The sequence below is a fragment of the Corythoichthys intestinalis genome, chromosome 3 (genome assembly GCF_030265065.1).
Source record: "Corythoichthys intestinalis isolate RoL2023-P3 chromosome 3, ASM3026506v1, whole genome shotgun sequence".
Taxonomy (NCBI): domain Eukaryota; kingdom Metazoa; phylum Chordata; class Actinopteri; order Syngnathiformes; family Syngnathidae; genus Corythoichthys; species Corythoichthys intestinalis.
Genome location: NC_080397.1, coordinates 33118664 through 33135714, shown reverse-complemented (window position 1 = coordinate 33135714; position 17051 = coordinate 33118664). Strand labels below are relative to the sequence as shown.

Below are 17051 nucleotides of genomic sequence, written 5' to 3'. Positions count from 1 at the left end.
AATCAGTTTTTGTATGTGTTATACAAATAACTGACCAAAACAGTTTTCTTTGCATTTCAGTAACACGCCCCCCCCCCCCCCAACAAAAAAAAAAAAAAAAAAAAAAATTAAAAATTCTGGCTCCGTGGTGACCTTCACGGCAAGAAATTATAACCACTTTCACCCCTGGTGTTACATGATACCTTCACCATTTAATGCAGTGTAAATAAACAAAATGATTGTAATGACAAATATGAAACGACAACATGCGCCCTCTTCTGGTCATTCACGCTAGTGCATATACCATCTCAGCGGCCGATCGCACACACACACCAACCTAGTGACGCGCGCCCTCGTCTAGTAGAGCGTGAGCGGTGACGAGCTCCATAGAGGAGCTTTCATCCAGACCTGCGACAGACGCACGTCTACTTTGTTTTTGTGTTGAGACGTTGACATTTGGTGTCATGCCGATGTAATCTTTACATGATTTGGGGCTGTGAAGCCAACTTGGAAAAGTTTAAGAGCACGGCTCACTTGGCGACACAGGTAAGCGTATCTCATTGCTTTTTAGTGGCGCAAAAACCTAATAAATGACCGCAATCGTTCTCATCTTACTTTGAAGAATCTGGCCGTGGAGCTACAGTTCGACGCAGAGGCTCGACAAGAGAAGCGTCGGAAAAGTTTTTAGTGCGACTTTGCGATTTTTCTTGCTCGCAAACGTCCCGAGAAATGGTGGGGCACCTCCACTTACAAGCGATGGATGAAAGCCTCAAAGGAAAGAACCGGGAAGGGCTGCTCGACAGTCCCGATTCGGGGCTTCCCCCCAGCCCCAGTCCGCCTTTCTGCTCCCTCTCCCCGGCTCTTGTCGAGTCGCGTTCCGGCAGCTGCTCGACGCCCGTGGAGAGCCAGCAAGCGTCCTGGAAGAAGGACGCCGGTCGGGAGGGCAAACTGGTAAGATCCTCATTTCTTGGTTGTAGTCGTAAACCCCTAGGGCAAGCAAAACCGTCAGAATTTTACAAATTAAATCCTTCCATGAATTTTGATTCATTTTTTCAGCTTATATGTGCTCCCATGACAATAGTCTTATGGTCTATTATGACATAAAGTGGACTGACTGTGATACTATTATGAACCCATATTATTGTGTGTGACTCTTTGAAAATTAAGTCAGACTCTCTGACCCCCCATGTTGAGGATGCCACTGGCCCAGGAATCCATAGAAGTTAAATGCCTGCTTGACTTACTGCATTAGACTTAACTGGTTTTATGGGGGATCCAAAGTGAGACCCCGGTACAGTTTCATAACATGTATCAGTTTCAGAAAGCGTAGTCTTTGTTGCCTACTGTCTTTACCCCACCATCAGTAGGAGTCTGTTGGTTTTGGATGTCATCATTACTGCTGACAAGTGGCCGGGACTGTTTGACTCTTAGGTCGTGGTTTACACTATCATTGCACTGAAGGTGTTGTGGTACATGCACTTTATTTCAGTGCAGATATATCGTTTGAACATTGCCATCGCAATTTGTGCATATGCAATAGTCACACCCATAGGTGGATTTTGACTTTTGTGGTTGGGGCAAACATGTGGAAGAGTCAGCAATGAAATTAACTTGTAAGATATATGTTCGGATAGTAGCTTAGCCCATGCTCGTACATACAGGCAACCCAGCTGTGTGTTCGCGCGTTTTTCTGTCTTACCTAGTGGAGAAGTACACGCCACATCCGTTTTGACTGAATATTCCAGCCAGGAACATTTATAATATACTGTAAGTTGAAAATGAGCGTTTTTTTGTTTCCCATCTTTTTTTTGAGGGTTAACGTCTCTAGTGGAGCAAACTGAAATCCCGCTCAACATTTTGGTGGTGCTCTCCGGCGTTTGATGGTCCACATCTTCAATCCTTGGTTCTCGCTTAGTAGTTGTTGTTGCTTTTTGAAAGTTTAGGTTTGAAAAAAATTACGTATATCCATCTTGCCTCTTCTGTCCTCAGGTGTTTTTTGGGGGCGCTAAGCAAAGCAAATGACCGTCTCTCATTTTTGTTGTTTTATTGCTTTACAACTTTTGTAGACAACATTTTACAGGCAAAGTCTTAATTTTAAATTCATGTATTGGAAAGTCAATTATATGCAATGACATTTTAGGCCGCCGGGGGCCCCCCCTTAATCTCAGCGTAAGGTCACATCGCAGGACGTGCGATTGTTTTTTTTTGTTTTTGTTTTTCATGTAAACGTTTATTTTACTTCATAAAAACAGCAGGTTTGCAGATCCTGGATCCCTTTTATATACAGCAAGCCTGGATTAAATGGCATTATATAAATTAGGGAAGTCCCCGATCCGATCACGTGATCAGAAATTGGGCTGATAGCGCCATTTTTCAGACGATCAGAATCGGGTGAAAAGGATCGGGTTTTTAGTTTAAAAAATATATATTCATATTTTTCTGCTTCATGCTCATACAGCGCCACCGCAGTTTAAAAAAAATATATTCATATTTTTCTGCTTCATGCTCATACAGCGCCACCGCCTCTCATCCTCCCTAATGCTAGGGAGTGCAACCGAACTGTTTTTTGTCACCAGTGCAGCTGGCGTTCGGTACTTAACGTTAACGATGATTGACAGGTTTGTAGCTTTAATCTGTCTCGGTAGCTTTATGATGAAAGGCACAAATGTGTTAAGCATCGTTAAACTTCCACCCCAGTCTGAAGTGTGTTGTGCCAACTTATTCATTGTGTAAGTGAGAGGCTGTTTTTGGCAACACAAGCGTCAAAGTTTTGTGCTGGTGCACCTTAAGAAAAAATTAGGTGCAACCAGTTCAATCAATGAAAAAAGTAAGTGTGGAGCCTTGGCAGTATATATGGCAATGTTATTTTTTTTTCTAATATCGTTCAGGCCTATCTCAAACTATTCAAGCTATCTGGTGAAAATTGTAGTTTTAGCATCGCAATAGAATACTGCGATATGTTGAAACCCCCCCAAAAATCGCAATGATAGTTTTTCTCCAATATAGTTTTGGCCGAGTGCAGACTGTGTTGGTTCAGTTTTCACACAGAAAAGGTGTAAATGTGAGTTTCAATAGCCTTAGTGCCATGTGATTGACTGACTGCTAACAGGTCATCAGGAGTCAACAAAATGAGAAATATTGAAAGGTGGATGGATAGTCAGCTATTCCATCTAAATGGCTTAAGTCAAACATTTAAATAGGCTTTTTGTTGTCCTTATTGTGCTATCATCTTTTCAACAAAGATACTTTTATATGTCATTATTGTGCTCTCATCTTTTCAAAGTCCTTAGCAACGATGCTTTATTGCGAATACAAAGTCTGCATCAAACACGGGTCATAAACACATTTGGAACACCATGTATGCATCTGACGTTCCTTTTGATCATTTAAGGAAAATTGGCGACACCACCCTGCTCATAGTGGTTTAGCATTTAGCAGAAAACATGTAAACACTGCTCAAATGTGAAACTTTGATATTTCATGTCGCTCCTCAAATTGTTGTTTTTCTTGTTCTTGTGGAGACTTAACTTGAAAGTCGTACTCCTTTTTTATTCGTGAACCGATCGTCTTGAAACTTAGTAGCTACGTGGCATGGGCCAATATCTATCAATATCTATCGATCATTGGAGCCTAACTTTTGATATTTGGAATCAGCGTTGATTAATTGTGAACTTATTTTGCCCCTAGGCAAGGAGTTAGCCAGTAGAGGGCAGCTTTCAGCCTGTAGTGGCACACTTGAAATAGTATTTTGTGCAGTTTTTCCTCAAATTCCTTACAAGACAGGCAACACAACTTTATAATGCAAACCTTTGAAAGTTTTTGTAAGAGTTTATTAAGAAGTCCATTTGAAAATATGACTTCTGGGAAATGCTTGATTTGAATCGATGTAATAAACAAAACCCCCAAAATGTTCATCATCAGATCAAAGATAACATCTAGTATCAATCAAACAGATGTAATGAGGGTATTTGAATTTTATCTGAACTTTGCTATAAGATGTTGAACTATTAAACCACATTATCAAAGTCCTCGGGTCATTAAATTGGCATTCTGGCATGCGAACAATAGTTTTAAGGTAGCACTTTGCATTAGGCCTAGTGGTTAGCATATCTGGCACACAGCTGAGGTCTCACACCTCCTCTTGGTCTTACTGTTCTTTTGGAGCTTAGCCCAGTTAATTGGGAAGCAGGGTACATCCTGTCTTCTCAATTTGTCATGCATGTTTTTGTGGATGTGAAAGAAAGCTCGAGTACCTGTAGGGTTGAGATTCAAACACAAAATTTCAGGACTGTGAGGAAGACATGCTAATCCAACTTGCTGCCCAAAGTGTAAATTTCCATCCATCCTATCATCTACCGCTGAATCCTGGGTCAGGTCACGGGGGCAGCAGCTTTGGCAGGGAAGCCCAGACTTCCCTCTCCCCAGCCACTTCAACCAGTTCCTCTGGCGGGATCCCAAGGCGTTCCCAGGCCATCCGAGAGACGTATTCCCCCAAAAAGTCCCATAAAAAGTGCAAATTTGCCCCATCAAAACAAAACCTTTTTTGTATGTTTTCTGTCAAGCTACACAATCCTGATCTTAATGTACTCTACCGTACTTTTCTGAACTATACGGCACAGTTAAAACCCTTGATTTTCCCCAAATTTAAAGAGGCTCCTTATATCCCAGTGTTCCTGTTTGTATGTATTCTGGTCGTGTTTAATGGGTAATATTGTATTTTACAGACTTGTTTACAGTAGAACATAGAACACATATTCATAAAGCAATGGGAGTAGTAGTAGTTTGTGATTTAAAGTAGGAGTGAGAACCTCGTGGTACCTCGCGATACGATACGATTTGCGATATATGGCGATACAACAATTATCAATACATTGGTCAGGGAATCATTCTAGGATATTCTACAAACAACTAATAAACAGAAAAACAAGCTTCTGCTGTTAATTTGAATGAGTTAATCACGAGTAGACGTCCAATCCATTTGAACTGGGAGGGTGGCCATCCCTCTCACTTCAAACGGATTGAACGTCTATGGCCGTCAGTGACAGCCAATGCCAGGCAATGAGTTAATTTTGGGCCATTTAAGGTCATTTACCTGTTGATTTTCAGTTCTTTCCTGTTGATTTTGGGGTATTTTATGGGTCGCTTCCTGTTTATTTTGAGTTACAGAACAGGAAGTGACCTGGGAATTAGAGCAGGGCGGTAAACCGAAAATTTACCGTCACCGAAATTCTTAACGATGACCGACGTAATTTTGACCATGTCGGTAAATTCGGTAAATTAATAAAACAAGAAAACAGTCTTTTCATCCCGCTTTGATTCTGTGTTGTTCGTCTATGTTCATTCCCCTTTAAGAAAGCAGTGAATGTGCTTACGTAGGGAGTCACGTGATCATCAGGAAGCCAATCAAACAAAAGCCCGGTAAGCTAACGCTAGCAGCTAACGCTACAAGCAAAACGTGATGGAGTGTGGCTTAAGGGAGGTTCACCAAACTTTCAACCGACATTTAGTAGACTCTTGGTGGCATCCAGACGGGCTTTCACCCGCTGTCCTCCTTTGTTCTCACGATTTCCGGAGATGGTGCTTTCAGTGCTTTCTACTGGTAGCCAGGCTAACGCTACAAATGAACGTTATGGAGTCGGATAGAGGCTCTAACCTGGTCGAAACGGATGAACTTAATGAGTGGATTGGGCACGGACTGCATCTAGCAATTACTATGTGGCGTTATTTTGTATCTGTCTGTGTGTGTGATTCCTCTGATAGCTTTTGTGATGGTAAAGAATTCTGCATAAAGTACAATCCAACGGCGAAACTTATAATGACCGAGAAATGGCCCCAGCTATTTTTATTGTGCGTGCATTTATGAAAAAATGCACTGGGGGGGGAAAAAACCCTTAAACCATAAAGTAAACACTTGTATTTAATAATTATATCACAGCAGCCATTAACAATAAGTTGTCTTTTTGAAGTGTACTGTTCAAGCTGCAAGTCATTTGTGTTACAATTACATGTTTGCACAGGCATATTGATTTTGACAATGTACATTGTTCAAGTCATACACGCTGTTATAAATGTTCATACTTGAATTCTTATTGCTTACAATACATTTTTATTAGGGCTGTCAAATGATTAAAATTTTTAATCGAGTTAATTACAGCTTAAAAATTAATTAATCGTAATTAATCGCAATTCAAACCATCTATATAATATGCCATATTTTTCTCTAAATTATTGTTGGAATGGAAAGATAAGACGCAAGATGGATATATATTTTCAACATGCGGTACATAAGGACTGTATTTGTTTATTATAACAATAAATCAGTTCTAAATCAGTTATAGAAATTTTATATTAAAACCCCTCTTAATGTTTTCGTTTTAATAAAATTTGTTAAATTTTCAATCAAAAAATAAACTAGTAGCCCGCCATTGTTGATGGCAATAATTACTTACACTATAAAATCAGTCGCACCCAAACGCCAGCAGAGGGCAGCAAAACTCCGCAAAACACAATTAACAGGTGGGCCTTTCACTCTAGTGACATTTAAATATGTCTGAGCTGGGCAAGTGCGTTAATTGCGTCAAATATTTTAACGTGATTAATTAAAAAAATTAATTAACGCCAGTTAACGCGATAATTTTGACAGCCCTAATTTTTATAAATTTAATGTTTAGACTGCATGTACAATTGTTAAATATAGTATATAAAATTGAATGCTGGTAAATAAATCAACAAGAAATAGTTAATCTGTATTTCATGCATTGATTCAGATTTTCAAATTATATAACAGTCCGCTTGGGCGAATTTATCGTCATTTATCGTTATCGAGATAAATCTGCTCAATTTATCGTGATACATGTTTAAGGCCATATCGCCCAGCCCTACTGGGAATCACCCAAATGAATAGGCAGTGACTCAAACTCAAAAGGAAATGACCTGTAAATGTCCTAAATGAACAGCAAGTGACCTGTAAATCCCCTGAAAATCGGACAGAACGACCGTGAATGCTCTGGTTTCGAATGAACGAACATTCCCAATCTAAATGGACTGGGCGTCGAGCACCATCAATGCAGCCGTAGAGTTAACTGAGGCACTATTATGGTGGAAGATTTTAGTGGCAACTTGTTGGTTCCTTTTTTCTGTTTATCATTGACACCTTTTTAAAACGATATCTCGATACTTGGCAGGAGCATATCGATAACCTTTTGGGATACAAAGTATCACGATGTATCACCATTTTGATATTTTGTCACACCCCTAATTTAAAGTATTTTAATTGATAGCTTAGTAGTGGTAATTAGTAAGGGTGTAACGGTACATGTATTTGTATTAACCGTTTCGGTATGTGGTGCTCGGTTCGGAACGGAGGCGTACCGAACAAGTTTCTGACGTAATGTAACCCTTACTTTTCGAGGCTGTGAGTCGATCGGGTTACAGTTTCTTTGTGTAGATTATATTTACTCCGTCTTCTCTACTATAATGAGGACCAACACGGTAGGACAGTATAACCCAGAAACGTCAACGGCGCGACAACGTGGCCGCCGCGAGAACGCAGTGAAACGCGGGCGTTAAAGTCAATCAGCCAATGCACAACAGTCGCAGTGCGGCCGCGTGTTAGACGCGTTCAAGAAGCGGCTCAACACGACGCACTCGAAAAGAACGGCAGAGTTTATTTTTTGACGCGAGACGTGACCCTCCTGTGTCAATACTACTACCGGTAGCTAGGATCGGGCAGACCGGGTGTCACTCGTGTAAAAATACGGTGGATCCGGTCGATTTTCAAACTAATATGCAATCGTTCCTAACCCACTTTTTGAGTCCATCAGATCTCTTGAGTGGTAGATCGGGGCACAGTTGACTTGTCTTTGTTGATTTACTGCTGTCTTCTCTGCTATAATAATAACCAACAGGGCCCCGTGTTCAATACAAAACCCTCCTACCACAACAAAACAAATAGGAAATAATATTCACATAGAAACTAAAGTTATGCAACATAAAATATACAATATAAATAAATACTACATCACATTTGTAAAACAAACACATAATAAAATAAATAATTGCCCATTTCAATAAAATAAATTGAAATGAACTAAAACACCTGTAATTAAATAATACACATATCCTGCTTACACAATTAAATTTATTCATTTCTGTGTGGTGCTTTAACTTGAGAAAATCCACCAATAAAGCTTTTGAAAACCGTTCATAAGGAAAATAATGATTCATTGAGCATTTCATTTGTAAAATACATCTTAAAATCTTTGTCATCGGGATTGCTTTTCACTTTAGCACAGGACTTTTTTCTTTCTTTAAGAAAGAAAGCTGACTAATACGTGGGGTCTGAAAGGCAAATTGTTGTTGGATTATCTTTAAATACCCGCTACTTTTTAAGCAGAATTCCAGCTTTGCATAAGCTAATGTTCCTATTGTTGAAAGCACAAAGGTGTGTAATAAACAAGTAGCACATTTATATTTTGCATTTTTCTTCTTACTGTACCGAAAATGAACCGCTCCGTGACCTCAAAACTGAGGTACGTACCGAACTGAGATTTTTGTGTACCGTTACACCCCTAGTAATTAGTAGTTTAAATTTATTAAGTAGAAATAAAGCAAAACAAATAAATACCTAATGAATAAAATGTAAAAAAAAAAATTAAGAAAAACAGCAAATGGCAAATGCAGTGCGTTTATGCAATAGTGCACCTTCAAATCCTGTGCACCTTATTGTCCGAAAAGTATGGTAAATTGGAAGCGCCAGTCACTATTGACACTGGGTTGTGTGGTGTTTTTGCAGCCGACTGACAGCCAACATGGTAATCCTATTTTTTTCTGAGACGCTGCAAGACACATTGGATCAAAAATCCTTTCCAGATCACTCCCACTTTCCAACGGTCTGGAGAACTTGTCTGAGCGGGTCTAATGGAAGCCTCAGAAATGCTGTTGTGAATCCCGGGAGTGTTGTGACATTCGCCTGAGAGACGCCCACATACGCAGAGAGATGCACTAATCCGCCGGAGGTTCATACTTGTTGGGCTTTCCTGCTTTGCGGTTTCCATTTTTAAGCCTATTCTTGATTTTTACTTGTCTGAGTGTGGAAAGACGTTTTCCATCTGAAAAAGGGGCCTTCAATCTGGACAGCATGATGAGTGATTACCTTACGTACAATAGTGCTTATGCCCCCCCCGCTTCCCAAATCTATTTTTGAGTTTTTGTACACCACCTATGAACAATCCGCAAGCTCTATTTTGAGGTGCGGGGGGCTTGTTAGGGGTTGTTGCGTAAGTGTTTGATGACCTTTCATTTCTAAATACAACTGGGACAAAATACTCAGACAGGCGGTCTGTCTACACACCTTCACAAGGATGCGACAAGCACGAGACTTCCCTGCTGATTTTCACATAAATGTCTGGGGCCTCTAGTTGGGAAATGTTTGAGTTGGCCTTTCGACTCTGCGGCTCGCCGTTGTTCTTTGGACACTGTGTGGCTTTGTCAGCAGCACACTGTTTTTCTGGGCATGAATGTGCTTCTTCCAGGACGAGTAAATTCTTTGTGTGCAGACTGGTGCTTCTTCCAGGAGGCCTTGTAACCTCCATTCAGGTGTTTATTTTGAATTAGATGGAAAGCACAGCCCACACATGACTGAAGTACAGTGAACCCCATTTATCATGGCGAATGTAAGGGGTTTCAGTGACACCAGACGCAGTGTCAGAATGAGATATGGAACCTCTTTTTCTTTCGAATAAACTCATACCTCAGAAAGTTTTTAATAAAAAGTACCCAAATTTATCAATCAATATTGTGTTGGAAGTAGAGATTAAGCCTGTCGTAATATACAATAATTCCATTTATCGCGCGGTATATAAAAATGAAGGCGGTAATTTTCCTGCTGCGATTTATCGCCTCGCGAGCACGTGCGCGCGCGTGTGTCAGATGTGTGGCAGAGACGTGCTGTTAAAAGTTCGACTTCCTTTTGCCAACTACGCAACATGTTTTATTGACTTCTGGGTATATTCGTTTTATACATTTGAGTTTGAGTGACCATCATTCAATGGAGGGAGGCGGGGCCAAGTGCACTGTTGGTGCATAGCAATGAGCGAGTGATGTGAGGAATACGAAAATGGACGGAAAACACTACAGGCTCGGTGTGGGAAACTTTTGATTTGAAACCAAATAAAAATGGCAGCCAAAAAGGACGAACCAGTCTGCTAAATGTGTTTGGAGGTTGTTTCAACAAAGATGGCCAACAGAATAAATCTACATGCTCATTTGAAAGTTGAAACACTATCGCCCTCTTCAGTTTTCACTGCTCACGTCAATTAACAATTAGAGGTGTTCGATTGATGTAAGAAATACAAACGACACTGCGCAAAACAAGCGTTCCCTCACAGAAAGTGAAGTCCGCTTCATTGCTGAAGAAACGAGACCGTTTTACCTCTGTTTAATGTTATTTGATACTTATTGAAGCCAATTTTTTGTTACTGCTACTTAATTACTCTATTTTTTCTCTGTTGTTGAAGTGCAATTACTGTTATTACAACTTTATACCTCTGTGCCTAAATGCTTGAGTTATCAAGTGCAATTTTATTTTTTTCTTGAATAAAAACATTTTATTATGTGTTTTTGTGCGGTATTAATATTGTCTTTTACTTGAAAGAGGCATGGTCTATTGTTTTTAGTTGTTATTTCTTAAAAAGTATTTTTGAATTTAAGAGTAAACATTTGTTGCGTTTAAATGGGTGTACTTGATCTATTAATATATACTGTATTCTCACTGTGCCATTGTAAATCGGTTAAAAAAAAATTGGAGGGGGGGCGCAATAATATCGCAAATCGCAATAATTTTTTAGATAATTTATCGCCCACTAAAATTTGTTATCGCGACAGGCCTAGTAGAGATGTGGCTGAATATTCGGCACCGAAGGCTTTCTGCCGAAAATAACTAATATTTCATTTTCGGTTTTAAGTTAAAAGGCCGAAGGCGTACCACCGAATAGTGTGAAGAACCGTAGTCCTCTTGTGATGACCACGGTGAGAAGCAACACTGGCTCACAGCCAACATGCCCGCGATTTGGAAGCATTTTGAGGTATCAAAGAAATATTTGAATTAGGGTTGTCAAACGATTAAAATTTTTAATCGAGTTAATCACAGCTTAAAAATTAATTAATTGCCATAATCGCAATTCAAAACATCTCTAAAATGTGCCATATTTTTCTGTAAATTATTGTTGGAATGGAAATATAAGACACACGACGGACATTCAACATACTGTTCATAAGTACTGTATTTGTTTATTACAACAATAAATCCACAAGATGGCATTAACATTATTAACATTCTTTCTGTTCAATGGATCCGCGGATAAAAAGACTTGTAGTTTTTAAAAGATGAATTTGAGTACAAGTTATAATAATTTTATATTAAGAAAAACAACGTCTCCTACTCCGCCCAAATGCATGATGGGAAGTTGGGCAACCATGACTGTCAGTGGTGGCAGCAAATGTTATACAGTATGTTCTGCATTTTGTTCAATTAGGCGTGTTAAGAAATAGAACATGTCCTACTCCGCCCAAATGCATGACGGGAAGTTGAGCAAGCATGACTGTCAGTGGTGGCTGCAGATGGTATACATTATGTTCTGCGTTGTGTTCAATTAGGCTTGTTAAGAAAAATATCATCTCCTGCTCCGCCCAAATGCATGATGGGAAGTTGGGCAACCATGACTCTCAGTAGTGGCTGCAAATGGTTTATAACATGTTCTGCGTTGTGTTCAATTAGGCGTGCTAAGAAAAAGATGGGCTCCTGCTCTGCCCAAATGCATGATCGAAAGTTGGGCAACCATGACTGTCAGTAGTGGCTGCAAATGGTATACAATATGTTCTGCGTTGTGTTTAATTGTGTTAAGAAAGAGATCTGCTCTTGCTCCGCCCAAATGCATGATGGGAAGTTGGGCAACCATGACTGTTAGTAGTTACTGCCAAAGCTTAAGCCAACAACCTGTGTCCACTTGCATTTCTCTGCCTATTCGCTCGCAATGTGCTAAAACGGCATCATTGTAAACTGTTTGAGGCAACGCAAGAACGGGTCATTCCGTGCATACGTTAATTGCGTCAAATATTTTAACGTGAATAATTTAAAAAATCAGTTACCGCCCGTTAACGCGATAAATTTGACAGCCGAAATTTAAATTATTAAATGAAGGAAAATAAATTTGCTTTATCGATGCGACACGTTCGTTCTCAAATTGCTATGCATTGATGTCCTGCTTCGCATGGAGTACAGTGTTGAGCCCGTGCATGCGTAGTTTGGAGTTTAATCAAGTGAGCAGTATACATATAAAGTTGTTTTTAAATGTATACATGTGCATTTGCTGTGTTTTAGTACAATAATTTTATGGCACGATCACTTCTTTTTTTTCACATTTTTTACACGACTTCTGCACCCCATCTGCCATTCACCGTGTTAATGCGGCTTGGAGCGACTTCGCCGGCTTCGTAGCTGCTAGGACTTGGCCCACTCGCCTGGCTCGCGATCGATTCCACTTACTGCACAAGAAAACAGCAGATCTTATTTTGAGGAGTATGAGAGATTGTAATAGCCTTGTAAAGAGCTTTACTAGTTTCAGGGAGAACGTTTTTTTGTTGTTGTTGTGAACTACAGTACCAAGCAAACGTATATCGAGATCTCATTGAGCTAAGCAAATGTAGGCGTGAGACCCATCTTTCGAGTGTCCCAAACTTCCAAGAAAGTGCATTTGTTAAGGTTTCACCAGCTGTGACGTCCACTGAACAGAATGCTATGAAGATGTCGGCACCTCTGCTATTAGACGTGTTCAAAGTTTGCCGCAAAATGCCCACTGCCGCCCGGAACACACCCTCCTAGGGGCTTTTAGAATCTGCATCTTTCAAACAAAATTTCTCGGGGGTCGTAGAACATTTTCAAAGATGTATGCGTACTTGTGAAAAGGAACCATATTTTATTTCTGCCTGATCACCAAAAAAATAAATAAAGGCCAAAGCAAAGGGCATTGTTTGGGAAATAATGAATAAGATATATATTTTTTAAATGAAATAAAAAAATTAATTGTATACATGTGAATTATTTCGGCCTTTCGGCCAAGTGTTTCCAATATTCTGTTTTTGGTTTCGGCCAAGCATTTTGCTTCCGGTACATCCCTAAATGAGAGCATGCCTTTGGAAGCAGACTAATTATAAGAATTCAGTATACAGCCCCCTCCCCAAAAAATGTATGTGGTTAAAAGAAAATGGTTGCTAGGAACTTTGGAAAGACCTCATTGCTTCTGTGGCTACTTTCACGTATTTTATGATCTTGAATTTTTTCAGATATGAAGAAAAATAAATGCCGAATGGTGGTATTAATTTTCTATGTAGGATCAAAATTAGGGTCAGAAGGCATTTTATTGCGAAATATTTGCATGGTGCAAATATGTGCATGGTTCCTGTTGTGACTCATTAGTGTTTGTGTTGATTTTTATTTGAATTAAGAATAGTTTCGACGGACGCAAACATGTTTCTTCATCTTTATTAATTTTCTCAAGAGTTTATGATCTTGAATTTCTGCAAATTTGTAGAAAAAAATGATCATTAGTTCACCCAATCTCTTTGAATTTCGGATATTTTGGAGAGTTTTGGAACGGTTGTATGAAGCACATTTAGGACAGCAAAATTTACGATTATAATTCTTTTTGACAATTCTTTCTTTTATTATAAAGAAATGTGGGATTTAATACGTCTTTGTTCTTCCTACTTCTATTTTGTTAGGATATACGTAATAGGTTATGTAATTACACAGTAATTCCCCTAGTTTCTATTGTGAAACCCCATTTTCTGGGGGGAAAAAAAATTTGAAAAATCTTAAAAATAAATGCGTATATATTACGCATTCACAATTAATCGAAAAAATATTGTCATTATGACAAATGCATGCACAATAACCGTATCACAAAGATAAATGAATGCTTTCATCCATTTTGCATGCTTGTCTGAATCTGCACCAAGCAGAATTGACCTTAAATGTGCATTGCAATATTCTCTGAGTTGCAATCATGTACATTTAACAGTTGCCAGTTCCAAACCTCTAGATCGCATAGGTAAGACGAGCTTGACGCCGCACTCATCTGCTGTGCCCTTGGCCTCTTCTCGCCCGTCCCCAGTCCTGGCATGCGCGCTTAACCGCATCCAAGCCGCAGCATGTGACCACCTCCCGCTGTAATGTGAGAGGAGCGGGAGCCGGGGCCGGGCGACCGCTCTCTTCACATGGCCAACCGTGCTTGCACGCAGAGACGGCCATCAATCACAAGTGTGGCTGCATCGTCTGCGGTTGCACAGATTGCAAGTGGATTTGAAAGGGGACAAATTAGGCAAAGTTCAATCGGCACATTCTTAGTCATTTGACCAGATTTCAGGTTTCCCAAGATTCCTCTGTACAAAGTGAGGCTCTGCAGACCTTTAGCCAGCATGTCAATCGCTATAGAAGCTAGCAAATACAATGTCAGTCACTGTATAAAATTTACAGTATGATAGCTCGCAAAAGTTCTTTATTTTTGTTAAGGCTGTGTAAAGCAACATTTGGAAAATATACGGTATATTAGAGCATGTTAGGATTGAAAGATAAAATTATTTATAAAGCGTACCACGGATAGAAAGACATGTAGTTCTTAAAAAATAAATTTAAGTACCAGTTATAATAATTTGATATTAAAACCCGTTAATGTTTTCATTTTAATAAGATTTGTAAAATTTTAAACCAAAAAATGAACTACTTGCTTGCCATTGTTGTTGACGTCCCAGTGCCGTAGTTTCCTTTTTAGTGCGGGTGCATTGTGCGTTTTCTTCACAACCTACAAGACTCCTGATAATGGCTCCCAGCATCATAGTTTTTCTATTGTGACTAAATATTGCCATTGAGTGTATTTGTTGAGCTAAACGAATTGCTAAAATGTTTAGAATTTGACCAAAGTCTGAGTAGGTTTTATGTGTATTTTGCATATCTATTTTGATTGTGAATTTGTGAATGCCAGTTCTCCTTGCATTGTTGTTTAACTGTGTGAGAATAGGGCCTCATTAATACAGATTGAAGCATTTTTCTTTTTGTGAACATTATTTTTTTGAGAGATGAATATTATTTTTGTTATATTTTTACTATATGATACTTATGTTTGTTGTGGAGGAGTTGCCGAAGCTCATGCGAATAAACGGCGCAGTCCGAGCTATGAATCTGAATGCCTGTGTCCACTCTCCTTTATCTGCGTTTTAGATCTCAATGTGCAAAATAAGGCGTCACTATAATCTGTTGTTGAAAATGAAAGGAATAGCCAGCAATCAAACTAAGTTTAATACATTTATTTCCGTGTCGCTTATTCACCGGAAAGCCAGCTTTGGGAGCAACATCTGATAAGTCTGATAAATCTGAGAACCGGCAGGATGATCAACAATCTGGACATCTGATTTTACGTGACAAGAAGACGTCAATTGACGTTAATAGGACGTCATTAGACACCAAGAGTTTGGATCGGGAAATATCGGGATTGGCAGATACTCAAACTAAAACATTAAGAGGCATTAGAGGCAAACTGCATCAACGTTTTCATGTGTTGGGATGCACGGCCCCGGATTATCAGCAAAAATAATCAAACACGACATCTCTGGATGCTAACTATCTCCATGATAACATTTGAATAAGTTGGATCACACAAAAGTTTACTGTGAAGAATTGCAAACAGTTTTTGACATCACTCCCCTGCTCTCATCACTAGAGCAGGAGAGTGCTGTCACTAGCGAACTTTACACATGAACGCTACTCGTCTCGTCTCATCCCGTCTTTCCTGTTCTTTTTGCTTTTGCTGTCCCTTTCATTAATGTTGCAATCTGGTTCAAATGGAAGGGCAGAACCAATTACATGTTTATGTAGTTAAAGAGTGACACTGTAGTTCAGCAGAGTACCCATATGACGTCACCGTCCTGCGACGTCAACAACAATGGTGACCTACTAGTTAAAATAATTTTACAAATTTTATTGAAACAAAAACATTAAGAGGGGTTTTAATATCAACTTATTATAACTCGTCCTTACATTTATCTTTTAAGAACTGCATGTCTTTATCCGTGGTACCCTTTGAGTAACGGAATTATTTCTATTGAAAAATATATATATGTGCTAGCAATGCATGGTGTCAACAACAGAATGCTTTTCCTAGATGCCAAAAAACGGTAAAATTAGGTAGTCATTTTTCGAATAAGTTACACGGGAGTGCAAGGCGCACTCACCAGAAAAATTGACAATGATGGGTTGGGACAAATCACTCTGGCGTATGTCACATTTTCGAGGTGAATTGTAATTCATCAGCATTCAAGAACAAACATTGTAAATTATAGTAACAACAATAACATGGGGAATGAAGGCTGAATAAGTTTCTGTTAAAGTAAACTTTTTTCTTCTGATACACTGATAAAACACTGAAAAAAAAATCTGATTAAAAGAAATCAATTTTTGATGGAAAACTAAAAACAACATTTTAGGTAAACTGGATTGGTGTAAGTAAATATATAATTAATTGCTCCAAGCAGGGCTCAAACTTGGGCCACCTTAATGGTAGCGGAGTGCGTAGACAACTGAGCTAAACACCCTAGCTAATGGAGCTGGGAAAAAATATCATCTGGCGATATATCGCGATCCTTAATGTCACGATCCGAATATCGATACTTTTTTATAGTATCGATAGAGATGTCCTGGTCCGATCACTCTCCATCCTGCTGCTTTTCTTGGTCGGCAGTGTGTTCGAGATTGCTTGTTAAAGTTAACAACAGCTGTTGAGGCTTTCATGTTGCCAGAGAAGCCTGGGAGCTCTATATCTGAAAGATGCCGCATCGTTGAGCTTGTTTAGACACTTGCTGTAGCGTGAGTGGCAATTCATTTTGTGTGTGTAAAGCCTGAGTTATACTCCCGCGTTGCGGTGACGGCGCAGCGACTACGGCGTCATTCGACATTCGATAGTTCTGCGGTGAGGGAACGCGTTGCTCTGTAATTCACCGCCAAGCCACTAGAGGGGTGTGGC

General features: G+C 39.5%; 1 protein-coding gene across 2 annotated transcripts in view; it reads left to right on the top strand.

The window, feature by feature from the left end:
• Positions 1 to 332: 332 nt before the first annotated feature.
• rflna (refilin A) overlaps positions 333 to 17051 on the top strand; it is a 30184-nt gene continuing 13465 nt past the window's right edge. Inside the window, exons 1-2 of one of the 2 annotated variants that reach the window (XM_057832831.1) lie at positions 333 to 525; positions 602 to 930. In XM_057832831.1, the coding sequence (XP_057688814.1) occupies positions 709 to 930 (222 nt within the window). In that variant the 5' untranslated portion in view covers positions 333 to 525; positions 602 to 708. The remainder of the gene's footprint in view (positions 526 to 601; positions 931 to 17051) is intronic. The other variant, XM_057832830.1, reaches the window with a different exon arrangement.